At 28.5% G+C, this 24,769-nt stretch overlaps 1 protein-coding gene and 1 long non-coding RNA gene across 2 annotated transcripts; one reads left to right on the top strand and one right to left on the bottom strand.

Annotated features, from left to right (window-relative positions):
- Positions 1-94: 94 nt before the first annotated feature.
- LOC128393115 (uncharacterized) lies at positions 95-2,720 on the bottom strand. Its single transcript, XR_008326072.1, has 4 exons — positions 2,609-2,720; positions 2,309-2,524; positions 1,891-2,080; positions 95-1,609 (listed from the first exon to the last, which is right to left on the bottom strand). It is a non-coding gene; the product is annotated as an uncharacterized LOC128393115 (long non-coding RNA).
- On the top strand, positions 1,423-24,745 carry LOC128393101 (ecdysone-induced protein 78C-like). Its single transcript, XM_053353229.1, has 8 exons — positions 1,423-1,563; positions 2,456-3,721; positions 14,715-14,848; positions 17,906-18,047; positions 19,904-20,115; positions 20,199-20,522; positions 21,681-21,786; positions 22,302-24,745. The coding sequence occupies exons 2-8, from the start codon at positions 2,830-2,832 to the stop codon at positions 22,577-22,579; spliced, it is 2,088 nt and encodes a 695-aa protein (XP_053209204.1). The 5' UTR covers positions 1,423-1,563; positions 2,456-2,829; the 3' UTR covers positions 22,580-24,745.
- Positions 24,746-24,769: the final 24 nt, after the last annotated feature.

Consider the following 24,769-nt stretch of genomic DNA (forward strand, 5'->3'; position numbering starts at 1 on the left):
AATCAATCAATGGCTAATTGTTGTTGATTAAGATAAATGATATGATAAAATTGAAAAAAAAATTAATAATAAAACAAAAAAGATTAAAATTGAAATACAATATGATTCATATGTATGGATATCATGAAATTCATCATGAATTTTTTTCAGGTCAATCAACTCAATCAGTTGAATGAAATCCATAGACTCAGTCAGAGATTATTCAACTTACATGGTAAACAATTTTCTATCTATTCCATCAGAAGATTAATCAATTGAAACAGAATTTCAAATCTTTCGAACGATTAAAATTCTAGGAAAATTGGAAAGGTGAACAATTAACCTGATTGATTGTCATTGGAAATCGAAAGTGAATTACAATTAGAACAAAATTTGATTACAATTAACGAAGTACAATAAGGTAACTGTAAGAAAATTAGAGTAAAAGAGATAATAGAATTTTCTTTTTGCGCCGTCGTCGATTCCTCTTCGAACCAGGAACAGTTCTTGAACCCAGAATTCGAGAGAGTTACCTTTCTGATCATCATCATCTTCTTCTTCTCTATCATCCTCATCATCCTTTCGAATTCTCTTTCTTCTCTTCTCATCTCTTTCTTCAGTACAACAAACTCCAAGTCACTTGTTATTAACCAGGGATAAAACTCCCAACAGTTTTTGATACAATTCTTACTCCCAGTTATTAATTGTTGTTAATTTCTCGATAAATATTAAATTGTTGTTGATTCTATGATAAGTGAAGAAAATATCATTAATAGTAATCAACAAATTAAATTGATGAGGAAAAATATTGTTTCAACTTTTAATCGTTAATTTATTTACCCGTTTTCTAATTGTTGATTGTTTTTCGTTTAAAATTTGTTACCTTGTTAATTGTTGGTTAATTTAAATGATGGATTATCTATTTCAGGTGATTTATATTATTGATAATATGTTCAAAGTTATTGATGATCAACAATTATCAACAATTTCATCTGAGATTAAGTTTAATCTCAATAAAATGTTTCTCATGACAATTTAATCGTCAAAATCGTTAAAATCTGAAACAATTAATTTCATCAGATTTATCTGAGTTAATTGTTAATACAATAAATGTGATCAAGACAATTTTTCAATCAATTGTGTTCAAGAAAAAGCAATGATTTGTCAAGCTCAACATTCAACCACCAACAATATCAAGGTAATCAGCAAAAATCCAAGTAATTGGGATAATAATAACAACAATTAACAGTATAATAATAATTAATAGTAATAATAATAACCACAGTTAACAGAAAGCAATCAACGTTATTCAATGTGTTCCAATCATCATCATCTTCATAAGGATAGTGAGGATTAAATTCAAAAGGATTAATAAAAGAAACAAAAACCAAACGCTCAAAAATTGAACCAAATTAACGAGTAATAAACCAACAGCAATCAACAATTAGCCACAATTGACAAATTAACAAGAAATACGAAAACTTAATTCTCGCTCATTGCCAATCAATCTGAAAACGATTGAAATCCAAAGGTTACAACTGAACAGCAATATTATCCAATAATTCCAGTTAAACAAATGTCCAGGTAAGTAGTTGATTAGATTATCCAATTAGTGGATTAACAAGATTAACTAATTGGAAAAGGAAAAGAGATAAAAAGTCATTTGAAACACAAAACAAATAAAAACTCGGAATAATCAATACATGGAAAAATTTCTCTCTTCTTCATGGATATGGAAATTGAAAAATCATCTCTAAATATTGAATATTGAATAGAGTTAAATTCAATCAAGAATCGTTCATCTATCAATTCAACCGAAAGTCTCAAAAACCATGAAGAGATAGATAGAGAGAGAGAGAAGCTGAAGACACTGAGAGAATCAGAATTCTCTCTAGGTACACTTATACTTACCATAGAGCTGTTGAGCTCAATTTCCTGAAGTTTCTCATGTTATCGTCTCCATCCTCATCCTAATCATCATCACCATTCCCAGAGTTAGTCCTGAGTTCTGCTCAATTCAATCCAAATGTGTTCGAGGATGTTAACATACAATATTATCGATCGGGTAAATATCTCCATGTGACCTGATTTCAGGTTTCAACTGAAAAAGGAGGAAAAAAAATGAAAGAAACAGAATATGAATCAGTTTAGTAGAAATAGAATATAATCCAAAATAATATAATAACAGTGAAAAGAAAACAAGAGAGGAAAAAAAATGATCACCACCGAGAAGAGAAAAGAAAAAATGTTTTCTTTTCCACCAACGGTTACACATGATGAAAAGAATAGAATGAGAAAAAAAAGAGAGAGATACAGAACAAATTCTTACCTTTTCCAATGAGATTAATCAAAAATTGTCTCCTTCGAATTACCATCACAATTAGAATGACAATTAATTGGGCGAAATAAACAAATAAACAAATTGTCTCTTCTTCTTCACAATGTTAACCCTTTGGCTTTTTTGTTTCTTCCTTAGCAACAAGTAACATGGTTACCATTTGAATCTTTTCCGTTGTTGTTGTTTGTTTGTTTTCTTCTTCTATTTCTTAATTGTAACTAATTCGTTCGCAATTGTTGTCTAATTAACTTCCAACAATTTGTTAACTTTTCTAATATAAAATGTACATACCTGTTAATTGTTAATCTTTTCTCTGTAAATTAATATTTGGTGTCCATTTGTGTCTTTGTTTTGATGAACCGTTTTCCTTTTTTTCACCAAAAAAGGTAAAAAGAGAAAAGAAAATTTTTTTTTTCTCTTTCTTTTTTCTTTCCTCTTTCTCTGTTTCTCTTTGTAAACAAAATTGATTATCTGGATTAACTAATCTGGATATACAACTAACTCCTCTCCAAATGAGCACAAGGAACCGCCGTTCAAGTAATCGTAACAAACCATCATCATCACCAGCAACCGTTGACCATCAGCTCGCCAATAGTACCAACAATTTAAGTGATAATAAGACAACAATTAGGATTAAGATTGAGGATATTAAGGAAAGCAAATCCATTGACCATTTAGCTAATTATGATCAACATCACCATGAAGAAGTTACATCAACAACAATAATTGATTCTCATCACCATCATCATCATCAACATCATCTAACCAATAATAATAATAATAATATCCATCAACAGCTTATAGTTAATATCAAAGATGAAATTGATGATAAAGTGAATTTGAAAAAATCAATTGATAAATTAATTATCAACAGTAATAATAATCATGCAACTAATAATATCAATTCTTTGCATATAAATGATAATATTATCAGTAATCATGAAAATAAGTTGATCTACACTAATGAGATTAGTAATGATAACAATCATGATAACGATGATAATGATAATAAGGATAACATTTATACATTAAGTACAAAAGATTTCACTTTAATTAAAAGGGAATCGCCAACAACAATTAACGATACAATTGTTGCAGTGGTTCCAGTTATTCAAACGATTACTGGAACAGGTAATCAAGTACAAATTCAACCGCAATCAACAACATCAATATTTAATCGCGATCAATTAGCTTCACATCAAACAACAACAACATCATCATCATCAAGTATCATCAACACACCAACAGCATCAACATTAATTCATGAAGAAATAACCAAAGCCTTGGCGATTAACACAAAACCGCCATTAAGGGTAATCGTTACAACAGATACTCGACCAGGACCAAGTGGATTAACATCAAAATCATCATCAGCAACATTATCATTAACAACAACAATCTCAGGTAAGAATAATAAACATTTAAAACAATCGAAAATGATACAAGAAAAGAAAACAAGTTTTTCCATCAAAAATCAATGTGTCATCAATATCAGAATGGAAAATCATCTTAGAATATAAGGAAGGCTTTAGAATTTTTTTTTTCTCTTCGCTTTTTCTTCAACATAAAACTTTTTCTCTCTCTCTCTTTCTCTTTATCTTCATCTTTATCTTTATCATCATCATCATCATTATCTTAACATCATCATCACCATCATTTCTCTACTTCTTCTCTCTTTTTATGCTTCTTCTACTTCTCTGTGAAAGTACAGCTACCCCACCAGTTAAAGTTCATTCAACCCAAACACCATTTTTCTTTCTTCTCTTTCTTTCTATCATTTTCTCTTCCTTGGCAGTTTCTCTTTCTCTCTCTCTCTCTTTATCCCCCCTTTCTTTCCAGTTTCTCTTCTTCTTCTCAACTCTGTCTACCTTCTCTGTCGATTCTCATCATCATCATTTTCATCATCTTCTTCCCTGTTCCTTGTTACTACTACATGTACATGCGTGCATCTGTTGTATAAGACACATAACTTTACATTCTCTCTCTCTTTTTCTTTCTCTCTCTCTCTCTCTCTTTATTTCTCTTTCTCTCTTTTTTACCCGGGCAAATATTATCACTCTCTTTTTCCACCTCCCTCTCCTCCTCTCTTGCTCTCTTTCACTCTTTCACTCTCCCACTCTCTCTCTCTCTCTCACCCTTCTTCGCCTTCACCTTCGCTTTAACCTTAGCCTTGTTGATTCGATTTCGTCGTTCTCTCTCTCTCTCTTCTAACCTTAACTTTGAAAAGAAAGTTTTTCTTTTCAAAAAATATCTTTTCTCTCTTACTTTTTATCATCAATCCTCTTTCTTTCTTCCATTTTTCTTATCTCCAATCATCTTTCATCTTTCTTTTTCTCTCTATTTATTGTCTGTCTATCTTTTGATATTTATCCTCCCAGACATTATTTTATCACTCGTATCACTCAGATCAACAACTATATAAAAGTTTATCAATCGTACGATAAATAAAATGATATCAAACACATGATAAAAAAAAGAGATAAACATCAAAATGATATTGATAATCTTTACCTCGGATAACCAAATGAGATTTGAAAACATTGCCAAAGAAAAACTTACAAATCTAATAAAACGAATAGAAAACAAAACAAAATAGTGAGAGAGTAAGAGAAAGAGAAAGAGAGAGAAGATTAAACTGTTTCTTTCTTTCTATCATTTTCTTCCTTGGCAGTTTCTCTTTCTCTCTCTCTCTCTTTATCCCCCCTTTCTTTCCAGTTTCTCTTCTTCTTCTCAACTCTGTCTACCTTCTCTGTCGATTCTCATCATCATCATTTTCATCATCTTCTTCCCTGTTCCTTGTTACTACTACATGTACATGCGTGCATCTGTTGTATAAGACACATAACTTTACATTCTCTCTCTTTTTCTTTCTCTCTCTCTCTCTCTCTTTATTTCTCTTTCTCTCTTTTTTACCCGGGCAAATATTATCACTCTCTTTTTCCACCTCCCTCTCCTCCTCTCTTGCTCTCTTTCACTCTTTCACTCTCCCACTCTCTCTCTCTCTCTCACCCTTCTTCGCCTTCACCTTCGCTTTAACCTTAGCCTTGTTGATTCGATTTCGTCGTTCTCTCTCTCTCTCTCTCTCTTTCTAACCTTAACTTTGAAAAGAAAGTTTTTCTTTTCAAAAAATATCTTTTCTCTCTTACTTTTTATCATCAATCCTCTTTCTTTCTTCCATTTTTCTTATCTCCAATCATCTTTCATCTTTCTTTTTCTCTCTATTTATTGTCTGTCTATCTTTTGATATTTATCCTCCCAGACATTATTTTATCACTCGTATCACTCAGATCAACAACTATATAAAAGTTTATCAATCGTACGATAAATAAAATGATATCAAACACATGATAAAAAAAAGAGATAAACATCAAAATGATATTGATAATCTTTACCTCGGATAACCAAATGAGATTTGAAAACATTGCCAAAGAAAAACTTACAAATCTAATAAAACGAATAGAAAACAAAACAAAATAGTGAGAGAGTAAGAGAAAGAGAGAAAGAGAGAGAGAAGATTAAACTGTTTCTCTTTCTCTTTCTATCTTGTCTGTCTATGTAACCATTTGTTGTCTTATTTTCTCTTTCTCTCATCATCATCATCATCATCATCTTACTTTCTTACTTTAAAAACATATAATCTCTTTCCTCTCTTTCAATTTTGCTCTCTTTACTCTCTCGTTCTGTTTCTTGTTTCTCTCTCTCTTTCTCTTTCTCTCCCTTTCTTTTACTCTCTTTTCTCATCTTGTTTTCATCATCATCTCCCTCTCTTCCTTATCTTCTCTCTCCCTCTATCACTCCAGTAACTTTCGTTGTTGTTGTTATTACAACCTAACCTCACCGAAACTTCACAAACTTTTGTGCCTTTTCTGTGTTGATCAAACCAACAATTTCATTCTTATTCCAAACTTTCATCCACCATCATCTTTTTTACATGTTGACATTTCCACGAAAAAATATATTCCATCCTCATCACTATAACATTATCATTATTTACCGTTAATTTATTTACAAGAATATTTTTACTTTTTCACTTTTTGTTTCCTTTACTTTCCCAAGCAAAAAAAAAACACGCAACTTAATGTTCAGTGAATGTAACTTTTACTCTGTGATAATATTGCCTTATTTTTATACATATTATCATCATATTTCATCATCACAGATCAGCTGATTTCCAATCATTGAATACGACCAATAATACATTGTCATCACCTTTTTTTTTTGTGTTTTTTTTTGTGTGTGTGTGAGTGTTTGTAAGCAAACTCATCCTCATCATCATCAGTCACTCTCATCAACATTATGACCACATCTATGTTGAGTCCAACCTGTAAGTTTTGTTAAATGAAACATGTAAACAAATCTATCAACATCTCATCATCTTTATCATCATCATCATCTCCATCTTCATCTCCATCGTCAATATTTTGTTACCTGTCTTGTTGTCGTTTTGATTATCATCATAATTTAATTTTCACGTTAATTGTGTTGATTTCTTGCTGACGGATAATCAATAATTTTTTTTTGTCTCAATCGGTTGATTATTAGTTGATTATTAATTATCATTATCTTTCAATCTCATTCATTTTCAATATCAAGAAATTGTTTCCTAACTGGATTAACTTTAAGCTTTAGTTGATTAGTGGTTTCTTTTAATCAACTTTACCAACTTATTTCCTGGTTATATTACAATTAAAACCAAAGGAAATTGTCAAAGTAATTTATCAATCAAATCTTTATTTATTATTATTAACAATTATTGCAACTTAAATCTAGATGATTTATTTTTCTTTAATATTTCTGATTATGATTAACATTATTATATTCAATTGTGTTGATCGTCTTAAATTGCTTAATCTTAAAACTAATCATAAAAAAAGGTAAAAACCTTAATCATCACTAATTAGATTCAATCTTTCAGAGTTAATCATAAAAAAAAAGTCTTAAACCAAAAATGAGATTAAGAGTAACTAATTGATTAGTAATGTTAATTAGTTTATTAGATTATCAATGAAAAAAAATTTACTCCATCATGATTGACATGTTTAATCAATTGATTACGATTTGGATTAATTGATTTTGCCAAAATTAAAAGGTGACAATTTGATTCACTTGAATTGTAATCCTAATGAGATTTACTTTTGTTTTTTTTTTGCAAATCAAATGCTCACAGTTTATTTTAATTTAGTTTCAATTAAACTGAATTAAAAACAATATAACAGTAAAACTAATTTGCAAAAAGTAATTCAGTATTATCACCATCCCAGCATGATGATTATTTCAAGAAATCAAGTAATCATCAAGATGATAATAAGATGATGAGGATAAGGATGAAAGATTGTTGATTATGTTAATTTCCCATTATTTTCCCAGTAAGAGGTTTTTTTTGTTGTTAAATTACAACAATTTAACTTACAATTTATTAACCATTATCATTATTAATGTATTAGAATGTTAGTTAATCAATAGTTTCTCTCAATAGTGTATATATCTTACACAATCAACGACAGACAATTAATAAATTGTTACCAATGATAGAAGACGATAAACTTAAATCAACATGTTTTCCCAGTGAATTGAATTGACAACCATGAAAGATATAATATCTCATGAAGATGTTGAACAATCTGATTGCTATTCATTGGAATTGAATTGAATTGAATTGCAAAATGATTTAAAATGTGTAACAATTAACTTAATATTATCATATAATAATTTAAATGCAATTTGCTTACCAAAATTTGCAAATTGTTTCAACTACTACTACTATTTAATTAGTTAATTGCTGTTGTTGTGCAAGAAAAAAGTTTTTCAAACTTTAACTTTTCTCTTGAGCAAATAAAACACAATCAACAAAATACTGACCAATGATGAAAAGTTGATCTTCATTTTTTTTAGACGAAGATACAATTAGTTTATTACGATTATGATAATGATAATAGGATTGCCTTAAGGTAAATAACAATCAAAAAGAAAAAAAAACTAATCAACTAACTAAGGTAAATGATTAACGGAAATGTGTCAGATAACCTTGTTAAATGAGATATTTGATTTTCTCTTTGTCCTCATTTCGATTTCGTTTTAATGACCTTTTTCTGATCTTATATAACAGATAATACATATTACAACAACTATTAACTTTTTTAAGGTGAAGAATCTGGAGAAATGTTGAAGATGAAGAGAGAAAGAAAGAGAAAAGGAAAGAGGAAGAGTGAGAGAGAGAGAGAAAGAAAAAGAGACAAGAAAGAGAAAGTTAACGAACTCGAAAAAAAAGTTCTAACAAAGTTACGAATTCACGATAACCTTAACAACGAACGCGCGTGTTGCAAAGGGAGAGAAAGTGAAAGTCGACCTGGACTGACCTCCAAAAATTTTTTTTTTCTCTCTCTCTCTCTCGTTAGAACCTTTTTTTCTCTCTCTCTTACTTTTTTTTCACGAACTTGTTATTGTTAATTCCGATTCTGAACAATCTGAATGAAATTGGAGAAAGAGAGAAAAACCTGATTCTAACTTAAACGCGTTCTTTTAACACAAACACGGAAGTGATCATATCAAGACCCTATCGTGTGGCATAATTAACTGTATCATGCTTGGATGAAGATAAGATGATGATGATGAAAAAGATGATGAATATAATAGATTAAGGTAAACACATTGATGTTTCTTGGAGCGAAAATGGTTTTTTGACAGTAAACCCTAATTTCTCTTTCATTTCTCTCTCTCTCTCTCTCTCTCTCTCTCTCGCTCTCTCATCTTCATTATCATCATTTTCATTTTCATTATAAATCATTTCTCTCGACGATGATTAACTAATTCAGATGATTTAATATCGAGAAAATCAGATAATTATTGTCTCTCTTGATTGTTTGATTACAACTTTTCAAAATCACGGACAGTTACAATTAGAATTGTAACTCTTAATTGTTAATCATTTCCCCTTTTCATTTAATATAATCAATTGTGTGTTCGCATACAAGTTGATTAACCTGAATTAAGATTATAATCAAAGTAAATTTTCAGTAATTAACTTTTCCCATATAATGATTAATATAAATCAATTTAAAGACAACACCAAAATCTTTAGACTTGACATTTAAAAATTAACAATTAATCTTAATTGTTAATCAATTTAAAAGTTTTCCAACAACAAGATTAGAAATTAATTTTTCTTTTCTCTTTACATTTTCAATTCTTATTAACAATTTAAAGTAATCGGAAAAATGATTCAATTGCAATTTAATTGGATAAACGTTAATTGTTGTTTCCTATTAAATTGTGATGATAAATAATTAAGTTGAGATTTGGATTATGATTGATTAATCAGTTTCAGTTTTACTTTTACTTTTTTTGTGTTCATATAAATTTTAGTTGGTTAATTTTTAATTGTTAATGTGGTTACAATTTATTTATTTTTTTTCTCTTGATTACAATTAATTGAAGCAAATTGGAAATTAATTGTTGAGTAAAACTGATTAAGGTCTCGATCAGGTTGTTAACATAGTTTTTCCTACCTGTTTAATTGTGAGTTAACTTAATTATTTAATTTGATTGTTGTTTAAGGTCAATGAGAATCGTTAATTTGAAAGTGATCTTAATTTTGATTACTTGTTGTTGTTGATACTTCATGCTGTTAATTGTTATTATCATTATCATGATAATTATAATTTATTGAAAATGAAATCAGGTTCAACAATCAGGTAACTGCTCTAATTAACATTGAAATGAAATTGAACACATACATTAAGCCGTTTTAATGATTAACTAGAATCAAATTTAATTCATTATTTTTCAAGTATCAACAATGTTAATCAATGTTGTAACGTTTCACATTCTCTACTTAAATTAATTGTTGTTTTAATTGTTGAATTAAAGTCTCACAATAATGAAGAGATGATAATGAAGTGAGTGAGAAAAACGGAAAACAAGAAAATCCCGGAAGCGAAAAAGAGAAAGAGTTTTTTTTCTTATTTCTCTTTCATCTTCATTTTTCAGAAGAAAAGGAAGATAAAGGTAAAGGTTGGACTCGCCTTCGAATGATAATCATTATCATGATCATTAGCTTGTTCGAAAAGTGTTCATCACTTTCTCTCGAATTTCAAAAGTAAACTTGAAGAATACGAAGAAAGAAAAAGTTGTAACTCTTTTTTTCCAGGTGAACAATGAATTCGAATCAATAGTTAATCTAATAGCTAATAAGTATCATCATCTCGATGACAATGATATTTAATTATATTCAAAGTCTCTCTCTCTCTCTCGCTCTTTCTCTTTCTCTCTCTCTCTATCATCTTTTATCATCCTCAGCATCCTTAGCATCATAATAATCATTATCATTTCCTGTTAGTATTTTAAACAAAAAGGAAAAATATTTTCTTGCTTTTTTTGTACATCGAGTTTATTATTATTCAATCATCATTTTCATAAGTTCCGGTCATCGTCATCATCAGATGCTCTGAAAGAAAGAGAATGTATTTTTCTCTTTCCTCCTTTCATCTTCTTCATCTTTTTCCCTTTTAGCCGAAAAATTTTCAAACCCAAACACTTTACTAATAAATATCATATATAAATCACAACATTTCTCACCGTCATTCAAGATCACGGTTACTCTCTTTCTCTATCACTCTTTTCATCATCAGCTCGTTTTCTCTTCCTTTCTCTCTCTCTCTCTCTCTCTTTCTCTCTCTCTCTCTCTCTCTCTTTCTATTTCTCTTCATCATCTTTACGTCAGTCTTCCTGTTTATCTGCTGAGGCCAGTTTTGCAACATTCTTGTTTATAAGCTAAGAAGATGATGAAAATGAAAGAAAAGACTCTCTCCCACTTATTTACTTCTTTCTTCCTCTTTCTCATCATCATCATCATCATCATTTCTCTCTCTCTCCTCCTTTCAAACAAATAGATCCTAGAACTTCTTACCTGCTGACAAAACCCTTGTTATTATATTTTCTCTCTACCTTTTTCTCTCCTGATCAACATTTTCATCATCATCTTGTTTCTTGTTTTTTTTTACTTTGCTTTTCATCTCAAGATTTCCGGTAACAACTAACGGCTCTCTCACTCATCATCTTCTTCTGCTGATCTCTTTTTTATTATTCAAAAAAACGAGTTTTTCTTTTAGAGGTCATCGAACTTGCAGAAAACCATTTTCCTTTCTTTCCTTTCTTTTTCCCCTTTAGCCAGTTTTCTCTTCATCATCTCTGTCTATCTTCATCATCATCATCATCTTCTTCCCTGTTTCTTTTCTGCTAATTCGCATCTGCTCAATGCTTTTATATATACTTTGCATTTTCATACTTATACACACAGTATTTCTCATAGTTATTCTCTCTCTCTCTCTCTCTCTCTCTCATCATCATCTTTAGCTTTTACTCGAACCAGGCAATATAAGACTCTCTCTCTCTTTTTCTCTCTTCCTCCTTCTCCTCCTCCTCTCCCACTCTCTTTTTCTCCTAGCCTGTCTGTCTCCTCCAAGTTGTTTCTCACCCTTCTTCTCCTTCGCTTGCTCTCTCTTCTTCTCTCCCTCGAGTTCTAGAACATCGCTCACGGGCTTTTCTACTTCTTTATTATCACTATTATATTATCATCATCATCATTGTTATCCCGTTTTTACAGTAAAACCTCAAAAAACTTTTAAGTTTCTTTGAAATATTTTCTTTTTCCTTCTTTTCTTCTGTCAATTATTTTCACTCTCCCTTATTCTTATCCTCCTCCCTCCCTCTCTCACTATAACCTTATCTCTCTCTCTCTCTCTCTCTCTCTCTCTCTCTCTCTCTCTCTCTCTCTCTCTCTCTCTCTCTCTCTGTCGATATTTTATCCCTCCCGTCATCTCCATCATAATAATCATCTCGAACTATTAACAATCTTGAAACTTTACCTTTACCTTTATCAAAATCTCTACACTCTTTCTTTTTTCTCCAAAATAATAATTGATACCAAAGAATCACCATTGGTTATCCAACGATTATGTGATAATAAAGATGAGAGATTTACCTGGATAAACCTTGTAGAAATACATTGTTATCATTATTACATCAACAATTCAAATCGTTTATCTCTTTTCCCCAATTGCTACTTCACTTTTCTTATTGGCCACTTTTTCCTCCTTCAAGAATAATAATACCTCCGAGAGTCTATGGAGAAATAGTCTTTTCAATTGATCGAATTGAACAATAATATCAATTGATTGAATTTCTTTAACCAACAAGCTAATACAATCACTTTTAACTGTAAATATTTTTTTTTATCGTAAATTGTATTATATTCACATAGAGATTTTAATCATTTCAGCTTCGATTACTCTTTTATTGGTCATTTCATTAATTGTTGGAATTGATTGTCAAAAATTTACAGTTACTTTTGTGTTCATCTTTTTGGGTAATCAGAAAATCTGATTGCTTAACAATTAACTAATTGCTTGTTTTCTGCAACATTTATTCATATGTGTGTACATGTATTTGTTTTCTCGTGTTGTTGGTAAGGCTAATTAAGTTAATTGTTGATCTGGATAATGGTTGTAAATTGGATTGATTATAATAATGATTAACCAAACTTTCGGGTTTTCTTGAAAAAATAATATATAAAGATCTTAATCATTTTTACCTTTGCTAAATTAACTTTTTCTTATTAACTGTTCATTGAACTTTAAGTTTTTAACTTCACAATTAAACTAAATGATTTACTAACAAGCTAAAAGTTATGTGAAAATTTGATAATTATTATTATACAATTAAAATTGTGCAACAATTAATCATACAAATTGTATTAAATTGATTGTATCATTTACAATGATTAAGGACGAGAAATTTATAATTATTATTGTAATAGATTAATATGATTACAAGTGATTTAAATTTCTTAAATTATTACAATTAAGTTTGAAATATTATATTAAACATATATAAATATAAATATACAATTACAATTGATTATTATTGTTATTATTTAAATGATGATAATAATGTCCAAAGATTTTACTATCGTAACAATCATATCAAATTGTTAATCATAATGGTAACACAACAATTTACATTTCAATTGTATTCATTATCAAATATTGTAGTGCAACAATTAACTATAACAATTGAACGAGAATCTATTTAAATGAGCATTTCCGCACTTCTCTCATATTTAATATATTACAATGTCAATAATCTGATATTGATTTACACCCAACAACCAGTTTAATTGTTAACCATACAATCCCGATCGCTACTACAACAACAATCAAGAGAAACTTTTTCAATTGAAATGATATCGATTAATATTTATCGAAATGTTTCATCAGATCACTTGAGAATACAAACTAATCGAAAAAAAAAGAAAGAAAAAACTTTTCGAAAGTTAGAAAAGTTTTTCGATAAGTTTTTCTTTCTCTTTCTTGATGATTACTTTAATCACTCAAGATCAAACATAATCATTATCACTTTTAATCATGATCAAGTTTGCTTGAGGTCAACAACGCGATGAAAAAACAAAGTGTTTAATTGTTAACACGTTAGTTAATTGTTAACTCTTTTTCTTTCCTACAAACGATAATAAAAAAGTCAATAGGCTTTCATATTATATTTTCCATTAGTTTTCTCATTGCTTCCTCTTTTTCTTATTATTTACTTTTCTTTTTGATGATAAATTATTATAATTTATTATTCTCTTCACGTTATAACATTAACCTTTACGATAAACTCTTCTTCTCGGTCCGTTAATTAGTTATCATAATCATCATTTCAAAGGTGTGTTAATTACTCTCAACTACACATATAACATATCCTGTAATACAAGTTACAATTAACATGTACACATTATCATTTATATTGTTAGGTATATCTTTTTTTTTCAGCAATTTAAAACTATTTTCATGATTAACTTTACAAAACTTTCATGATAATAAATAAGAAACCAGAAAATGAAACCAGTTTCCCTTTAATTGCCTGATGGGTTGTTAATTGTTTACATAGATGGCGCCAGTTCTATGGACATTGTTTTCTTGATTGTTGTTTAATTGTTTGTATTATTAGTTGATTTAACTTTCTCAATTGATTTTGTATTCAACAATTTAATTAGCTTTCCAATAGTTTAGTGGTTAAGGTTTCATTGTAGTTGCTTTTGTTAACCGTTAAACTTTTAGATACTTTTAAGTTTCTTCACCTTGATTGGGAATATTAATCAACTTTAATTGTTATGAACATTTAAATTGTTATTTGAATCGCAAAATGATTCTAATTGTTTAATCTAAGGTATTTGTGATTATTTAATTGTAATCAATAAGTATGATGGTTATGATGATAATAATAATGATGATGCATTGATTGACTTTGATTTGATGGAATAAATTTTTCGATTATTTGATTTTGATTTTTTTCTTTTGATTAATTGATTGTAATTAACATATTGTTCTGTTATTTTCTTTAGCTCAAAACAATTGCTTCGAAGCAGCTGATTCAAATTCTGGAAATACTCCATCAAAGTCATTCGTTCAATGTAAAGTTTGTGGAGACAAAGCCTCAGGGTATCACTATGGAGTTACCTCTTGTGAAGGATGCAAGGTAAGTTAATTGTGATTAGTTTTGTTACTGTGATCAACAAACCACTAATTTAAATCAATTCATATTGAGTACAAAATGACAATTTAAACGATAACAATGTATTACTTTTCCTTACCAATCAATTAAGTTGATTTAGTTATCAAATTATACCAACTATAACTAATAACCTACAGAAATCATGGTGAGAAATGTAATTTAAATTAATTTTTATTTACATTTTCTTGATTGTTGAAAATTAAATTATCAATTTGCCTTTCATTACAGTTAATTGTTGGCTAATTATGTTTAATTTTACCTATTACTCTCAACAGTAAATGAATTTAGTTAATCATGATAATTGTATGTTATTTTGTTGTATAATCTCAATTAGTTAATTAATAGAGCAAAAAAAAAACTTTGAAATTACTACAATTTAGTTTTCTAGTGAAAACAATTAACTTTCAATGTAACAATTAAAATGCAATAGTTTTAAAATTTACCAACAGAGGGAAACTTAATATACATTGGAAACAATTAACAGTTAGCAAATTTATTAATTAACTAATTTAGTTGAAATTAATGATTTCTTGTAACAATTAACAAGAGCAAAAAAAAACTTTGAAATTGAATCACAATTAATAATAGTTGAGTTAATATTTCTTTAGATCTAATTGTGTGAAATTAATTGTAAACCATTAGTTGATTAGTTTAACAGTAAATTGCTGGTTAATTGTAACCTCGAACGGGTTCATTGATCTGAGTAAATTAACTAATTTAAAAAAAAAAGATGCTGAGTTTATACATTGAAGTTAATTTGTTTTCCTTAATCATGTCTAGTTTTTGTGAAATTAACTAAATTAATGATTTATCTTACAACACTAACGTTAATAAATCATACATAATCAACTAATCATGTTCAATTGTAATGATTAAAAGTAACAATGATAATAATAACAGTAAGATCAACAAAAAAAAATGAATTAAACGGAACCTTAAATTATTGAGAAAACAATTAAATTAAATTTGTTGATCTTTAACCTTCAATGCCTTTGACCTTTCATTTTGATTGTTAATTATTACGATAATAATCATAACAATTTGATGATAATTACATAATTAGATAGAGAGAGACAGTTGCTGATTGTTGTTAATTGTTTTGCACAATTAAAACGCCATTGATCTACTTTCACTTTTTTTCGTTGATCATAATTAACTACCAACAATTTACTAATCTCTTTTTTTTTCTCCTTCCAGTATATTAGTTAATCTGTTTCGTTAATCTCACAATGATTTGATAGGAAAAGTGTTCGAAATTAATTATCATGATTAACTTTCGTTTTTTTTCCTCTTCTTTTATTATTGTTGCTTCTGATTGTTGATTGTTGATTGTTGATGATTTTGTGCTCCTGTTGTTGTGTAATGACCTCGATCTGTTGGTTGAATTTCAAGTTTTCGAACAAGAAAATTATCTCTTTTCTGATTCTCCTTTTTTTCTCAACAATTTAAAAGTTAATTTGTTTCCGGATTTCAGATTCTAAGATTCAGGTTAAACATAATCACTTTCAATTAGTTGATTAGTTGGGTAGTTTTATCCATTATATTCAATAGATTAACAATCTCACCTTCTTGATGAAAAACTTTTTTTTTTCTTCATCATTAATTTGGTAACTGCAACTTTCTCAATAAAACTTGTTGATTACTTTTGTTTTATATACACTTTACCTGTTTATTTCTCTCTCATTATAACTTCATCATTGAAACAATTAACAATTTAATACAAGTTGAATAAGTAAACAAATCAAACAATTTATTTCATTTTTTCTCATTCACTTTTCGTTAATAAGGTTGAGCTTGATCTTCGACTGTGTGATGATTAAGTTGCTCTTGATGATGATGATGATTACGATGAAAGATTGGATCGCCTTTAGGTTTCCTGGTTTCGTTTGTGTTGATTGTTAAACTTGATTAACGTTAATGATAATGATCAAGAGAAAGTTCGAAGGTAACTGTTTAAAAACACCGTTCGATCGATTAAGGTTAATCCAGGGTCATGGAAACAATTTGATTACAATTTAATCATCATCATCATTTCTCTTTCTTTTTCTTTACCGTTAGTTGTTGTTGATTTTTCTGATTAACCTGACATTGAGTTTCTGACTGACGTTTCATCATCATCATGAATGTGATAAACATTATTAAGCATCATGATGAGAATGACAAAATAAAAAGACCCTTAAGATAACCTTTAAATTAGATAACAATTAAGAAGCAAATGATGAGACAGCTGATTATGATGATGATGCTAATTGTAACCATGATAATGAATTTACACTCTGATTATAAATCAAGATAAATTAATCATCCTGGATAATCCCATAGATATTTTCGTTGGCGTGAAAAATATTAAGAATAACAAAATGTAACTCATTAACTAATCGTTTCGTACTTTCAAGTTTAATTGCTCTGGTGGTTGATGGTATATATAAATAGACGATGATGACTTTGAGACCATTGTTACAAATTAATTGGTTCCATTGAATAAATCTTCATCATCATCATCATCACAATTTCAATATCACCATGAAATGCGCATGATATTTTCCCTTGGTATCTTTATTACATTGTTACCTCGTCAGTTCATTCAACCAGTTCCATTGGCAATTAACTCTCTTTTTTTGCTCCTTTCGATTTTATCATCTTTATCTTCATCATCTTCAACATCTCCTTCAACTTGTTCATCCCTCTCTCTCTCTCTCGTTTTCTCTCTCATGTAATAGTTACTGTAGAATCCAAAGAAACATTTCTCTCTGTATTAAATACAATCCACTCTCATTCTGTGATTGTTGTTGATTCTCAACTCCTCATACCCACATTAATACCCATTTTTTTACAAACTATTTTTCTCATATAAACATTGTTTGTACTCACGTTGATTTTTTTGTACTACTTAGTGGTGTGTTTTTTAGTGGTCATCTAATTTTTTTTTATCATATATAATCCAAGGACATCAGAAAATTGACCACACTAATCTTAATCTGTTAATTTTGTTTTTTTCATCTTCCATTATTATTACCAAAGGGATTCTTTCGTCGGAGTATCCAGAAGCAGATTGAATATAAATGTCTTCGTGATGGTAAATGCTTAGTTATCCGGCTTAACCGTAATCGCTGTCAGTATTGTCGTTTCAAGAAATGTCTTGCTGTTGGCATGTCTAGAGACTGTAAGTAAAAAAACAAACTTCATCTTCATCCTCATCCTCTTTTCATATCTTATCCCCTTCTTATGTGTATAACTTTTTCTTCATTCAAACTTACCTTTTTTTTTTATTTTAATTCGTTTAAATGTGAATAGTATTACTTGACCATTGGAAAAAGATTAGTGTCCACTTGAATTCATCTCTTTTTTTTTACTTCTTTCTCTGTCATCATCACTTTTCTAGTTTACTTATCAGTTTGATGCTACCTATCACCATGTTGTTGCTGTTGTTGTTGATGATGATGAAGATGATGAAGATGATGATGATGATGATGATGATGATGTTGATGGGTATGGATAGAAAAGTTTGTCTATAGTTTAACATTAAAAATTAAGAATGTTAATCCTCATCTTTCATTGTTTACCTTTTCTCAGCTTCTGTTTTCCTTTCTTCCTCCATACATTTAGCATCTTCATCTTATCATCCTTTGTGATTTGACTTTGTCAGAGTAAGAAGATAAATCCATTATCACATTATCCATTGAATTCTGTTTACTTGCTTTTTAATATCTAACAACATGTAATATCTTGTTTCTAATCCATTCCCTTGTTAGTTGAACAATTTAATGAATAATACTTAAGATTATGATTAAGAAATGAGAGAGAGAGGTTTCAATTAGTAATCTCTGGTGTAAAGGATAAATACATTGAAAGAAAAGAGGGAGAAAAAAAATTAAGAACTGATTAACTATTAATTATCTTAAATTTATCAGGATTAAATGTTACAAATTGTTAATCGAGTAACTTTTCTGGTCAATTATTGTTATAACATATCATCAGATTAATTGATTGAAACTATGAAATTATGATTACTCATTTAAAGATTATAATTTAAATGTTATATTGTTATAAATCACTAATCAATATATTGATTGTGAACTTGATTATCTTAAATCAAATCTTACGGTTATTATAAATATTTATTAATAATTTTTGTTTTACGCTCTTGGCAAAATGTTAAAAGTTATTTGATTCATTCAGATGATAAAATAAATGCTAATAATAATGAAGATGATTAGTTGATGATAACCTTGACCTTGAATGGATTAAAAGTAAACATTGTTAAAAATGAGAGAGAGAGAAAGAGTTATCATCATCATCATCATCATCTCTATGTGTGTATATTTATTATTACTTTAGTTAAATAAATAATCTAGTTGGTTAGCGTGATATTAAATCATTAATTTGAATCAATTAGTTTATAAATTTAAGTGTAAAGAGTTGGATTAACTTTTGTGGTTAAACATTAATTCACAATCTAAATTGTTACTCAAGACTAAATTCAACTCATTCATTGCCAAAGTGTTTACAATCATTTAAATTGATTCAGTCAATAGTAAAAGTAAACAATTAACTCAATGTTTACTATATTATCATAATTTCATGAAACAATTAATCTCGAGATAGTTGTGGTTGCAGTTAACAACCTGCAGTGATATTAATATGAGAAAACAACAACAGAAAAAAACATAACGTGTCTACGTAATTTATACAAAGAAAGCAATTAAATCTAAATTGTTATTATCGTTAACGATTAATGATTAGCCATATCACTGACTGATTATTTGTTTATCATTTAATACACACACATATTAAACTATTAATAGTTATAAATATTAAATCTTAATCATAATGTAATGATGAACAGCTTGATCCTCTTCATCTTCATCTTCATCTTCATCTTCATCTTTATCCATTACTATGGATTATCCAATTTATCCTTAGTTTTGTATCAATTTTCAGTTGATAATAATCTCAACTTGTTAATCTTGTTCTATTTTTATCTTTCTTATTCCATGTCTAATCTTGAATGTCCACTAGCGGTCAGATACGGTAGAGTTCCCAAGCGGTCACGTGAAAAGGGAGACGATAACAGAGTGACCACTTCAGGAGCTGAACCAACAGAGACCATTTTCAATGAGATGCAATTAGCAACTTTTGAAATGATCGTTACCCTTTCGCAAGCTCATTATGCTCATTGTTCATATACCGAGGAAAAGACCAGAGGTATAATGCGTAAACCGGCAATATTTGTAAGTGTTATTATTCATTTGATGGAGATAATTTCGATAATCTTGACTTAATCCATTTACTTAATCTTATTTTAATCATACAGACTAGTATGGATGAATATGGTTCACCTCAATCGGATTGTAGTCCAACCTCGGTAACTGCTGATAGTTTGGAACAGCAAAAGATTAATATGTGGCAGCGATTCGCGGATTTCATTACACCTTCGATATCTCGAGTTGTCGAGTATGCAAAACGGATTCCAGGTTTCCTCGAATTGTCTCAAGATGATCAACTAATCCTGATTAAATCCGGTTTCTTTGAGATTTGGCTTGTCCATGTTTCCAAAATGTTTGATCCAATTGACAATACACTTACTTTCAGTGACGGCAATTTTATTACAAGACAACAAATGGAGCTAATGTTTGATGTAAGTTTTTTATTAACAATTTAATCATCTATTAATATTTCCCAACAATTTAGAGTAGAAAGAAAAATGTTACAATTTAATTTAATTTTCCTGTGTAAACTTTCATAATCTAATTGATCAAATTTCCATCTCTCTGTTGACAATTTTACGGAAAAAGAATCAAAAAGTTACAATTAATTTCGATCATTTTGATTTAATTGTTAACACAATTAACTGAATTTCCATAGATTTAATTGTAACAATCAACTAACAATTTGTTCAAACATATTAATTGACTTTTGAGCTTTGAGATTTTCAGGAACAATTAGATTTAAACCTGTTAATTGTTTCTTTTAGTGTTACGATCACATTGAATTGAATTGAATCAATTGTGAATTTTATCAACACATTTAATTTACTTACTTTAATTCAATTACTATTTAATTGTTACCAACACATTAATTTAATTGCAATTTGATTATTATTAACTTGTTTCAACCCTTTTCCTTTTACCAGAGACTAGACTTTGATTAAGTTACTGGAACAATTTGTTAACCCGTTCATTAGATTAACTTTTGATTACATCAATTACTGTTGATTGTTACACTATTATATTATTGAATCAAATTAATTTAGCTTAATTATCATCATTTCGTTCTGATGATGATTATCTTGACCATCATCATCTTACCTGTCAGGTAAACATTTGAATTTGATGATTATTACTATTAATTAAATCGCCAAAACTTTTAGATAATTAAAAGTTGTAATGTTTACAATCAAAATCAATCGATCATCATTAAATTATCAGTCTATCATAACGATTTTCCTTTACTATGATTAATAAATTGTTAGACATGAAAAGTTTGTTTTAAATCTAATTTTCAACATTATACTGATCACTAAATTAAACTATTGATTTGATTAATAACAAAACTTCAACTCTTTTTACATCCCTTGTATTGATAATAATCAAATTGATTGATTGATTGATTGTTACAATGATTAGTTTGTAGTTAGACTTTGATTATTTAACTCTACAATTAACTTTACAGGGAAAAGAAAATGTATAAATTGTAATTCTTAAAATTTATCCCTTTGGTTACATTGATCACTCCAATTGTGATAATTAATTTTAATCATCTCACTAATCCATAATTAATTGTTTCTTAATTACAGCATGAATTTGTCTCATCAATATTCAACTTCATGATCGGATTTAATCAACTTCATCTTCATGATATTGAGATCGGTATATTTGCTGCGATTGCGTTATGTTGTCCAGGTAATAATTATAATTAATTTTCGTTAATTAACTTTATCATCATCATCATCATCATCTTCATCTTTCATCCTTAATCTCAATACACACAAATTGTTCAATCAAATTATGATTTTTATAACTTCATCCAAGGTCGATATCATCATGATATCAATATCAATTTGATTACATAAAGCTATCAATTTCTATCCAATTAACAATTACAATTGATTTTAATACGAATTGACATTTTTGATTAGTCAACAAAATTGTACAATCAACATGATATTCATTATAAAAAATCATTTTTTCTTTCATTAATGCTAACTAAAGATTCATATGAATCAACAATTTAATAATAACCTAGGAGATAGTTAATTATAATTATAATTGTATTGATGATTCGGGTAAACGTAAAAGTTGAAATGAAATTGATTTTTCTAATCAATAGATGATCATGATGGTATTAGTTGAATTGAGTCGAAATTGAAACAATTGATCAACTAATTAATTGTTGGAAATTTGTCACACACACACAGATCGATATGGAGTTTATGACGCTAAAGCTATTCATCGAATCGAAGAGAAACTTTATGAAGCGATGAAAATTCAATCAGCTCGAACTCGAGGATTCGACTCACGTTACCATGAGAATGTTGTGGTCAAGGTTCCAGAACTTCGAGCCATTGGCATCAAGCACGCTGAACATTTATCTTGGTTCCGAGGAAACTGGACTCGACTAAAGTTGCCCCCACTTTTTGCCGAAATCTTTGATATCCCAAAATCAGAAGACGAGCTTCTGTTAGTGGCTCAATGATGATTTCCACATGATAATCTGAACGATTAATCAATAATAATTAAGTGATAATCTCTGAGATATATATACAAAATATACATGGATGATGATGAAATTGATTCTCTTGATTTGATTCTCAATTTTAATCACAATCAATTTAATCTTTATCATCTCTCTCTCTCTTTTCTCACATTTCGTTCTTGTATATAAATCACTTAGCAATTAATTATATATCTTGGCATTATTGTTAATTATTATTGACAATTTATGATTATTATCATTATTATATTAGGAAACAAATATGATTTAAATTGTGTAAATTATACAATTTAAATCAACTCTATCTCTCTCTCTCTCTCTATCTCTTTCTTAAACTAATCACTACCAAACATAAACGAGACCAATTAATTGACAAATTTTTACCAACAATTTACAAAATCAATCCAATCAACCAACACAAGAAAGCATTCATCACATTTATATATTATTACAATTAATAATGATAATAATCAATCAGATCCTTATATACACTCACACTGATAAATTATACAAAACAATTAACTAGATGACGATTTAAATTGTTGTGAGTCTTGGGTTTGTCAATGATTATAGTTAAAGATATAAATATATATATACAAGTGTAAACAAAATTAATTGATTGACAATTAACTGATGATGATTTGTCCACAGTTGAAAGTTTGTTTTTAATTGTTTCTCTGTGGATAATTAATTAAGATAAATTGTTTGCTGTAAGTGTGTTTGTATGTGTCTAATGAAAAAGGTTCAGTTAATTGTTTTCATTAATCAGTGTCTTGTAATTAATTCATCTTGACCATTGATCTAATTAATTGTTTAAGGAGAAGCAAAAAACAAAGTTAACAGTCAATTAATTTAATCAAAATGATTAGTTAATTGCTCTTAATTAAGTCATGGAAAAATATTGTTTTGTTTTGTTTTTGTTTTTCTTTGACTTTTCCCCTAATCAATTAATTTAGTTTAATTGTCATCCTGAAATCATCATCTCTTCCTGAAAGACTCATCATTATCATCATTATCATCTTCATCTTCATCATTTTTTAAATTTAAAATTGATTATATCCCATTAATTAAAAGCTACAATTAACTAATTGTTAGGCCAATCCACTTTGAACAGATTCACTTTTGGTTATCCCAAACTTTTGTAATTAGTTTTAATTTTTATGACAAAACAAATACAACAACAAAATTAAGATTGTCCAATTTAATCAATTGTTAATTGTAAACCACAAAAAAAAAATACAAACCAAAGTGATGTAAACAACAATTAGTTAATAGCTGAAAACAATTAACGATAATAATTTATAACAATGATAATAATCACAATTCCCAAATAACTTTAATCATTATAAATGTTGATAGATGAAAGTATAATTTTAATTTATTTTTTCCCTCCACAGTTTTTTTAATTATCATTAATTGTGAATACATAAGAAAACCATTTAATTATAATATAAATTAGCACAAAGTGATTATTATCATTGTATCATTATCATTATCAGTTAGTTAATCCTAATCCCCCAATTTTGATAAGATTGTTAAATTGTTAACTGGTTATGAAAAGAGTCCAGATTGAAGGAAAAAAAAAAAATTAACTGATCCAAACAATTTAATCAACAACAATCCTGATCAACAATTAAAACCCCCAATTTACAAAATACAAACAACTTACAAAACAAACTTGAGGCACAAACGAAAACCACAAAATCCACTTACAATTAACTGTCGAGATTAACTAAATTAACCATTTAATCATAATTAGACATCAAGTCAATCATCATCAACAAATCATCTTCTCCACCCCCTTCCTCATCTTCCCAATTTCATCTTCATCATTTCCTCTTCCTTTTCTAATACTATTATTATTGAAAAGAAGGAGAAAAAAAAATTCCTTCTCTTTAATTATTGCAAATTGAAAATCAATTTTTCTTAATCTTCTAATTATTTTATTTCTTTATCTTCTCTCTCCCTTAATCCCTTAATCCCTCTCTCTCTCTCACACTCCCTCTCCCTCTCTCTCTCACTCTCTTATTGTGTTTAATCATCTTTCATCTCTGTTGCTAAATTAAATTGTAAATCCTCCTCTTCTTAATCCCTTTTCTGTTTAATGAAAATAAAAAGCTTACAAGATAAGTTTCATTGATAAATAAATTTGTTTCAATTGTTCATAATGAC

The sequence above is a fragment of the Panonychus citri genome, unplaced genomic scaffold (genome assembly GCF_014898815.1).
Source record: "Panonychus citri isolate SS breed McGregor unplaced genomic scaffold, ASM1489881v1 Contig00138, whole genome shotgun sequence".
Classification (NCBI taxonomy): domain Eukaryota; kingdom Metazoa; phylum Arthropoda; class Arachnida; order Trombidiformes; family Tetranychidae; genus Panonychus; species Panonychus citri.

Bases quoted from the DNA above. Each gene is read 5' to 3' on its own strand.
- LOC128393101 (XM_053353229.1), top strand. From the start codon at position 2,830: ATGAGCACAAGGAACCGCCGTTCAAGTAATCGTAACAAACCATCATCA. The intron at 18,048-19,903 runs GTAAGTAAAAAA...AATGTCCACTAG, and splicing joins TGTTGGCATGTCTAGAGACT to CGGTCAGATACGGTAGAGTT. The intron at 21,787-22,301 runs GTAATAATTATA...ACACACACACAG, and splicing joins GATTGCGTTATGTTGTCCAG to ATCGATATGGAGTTTATGAC.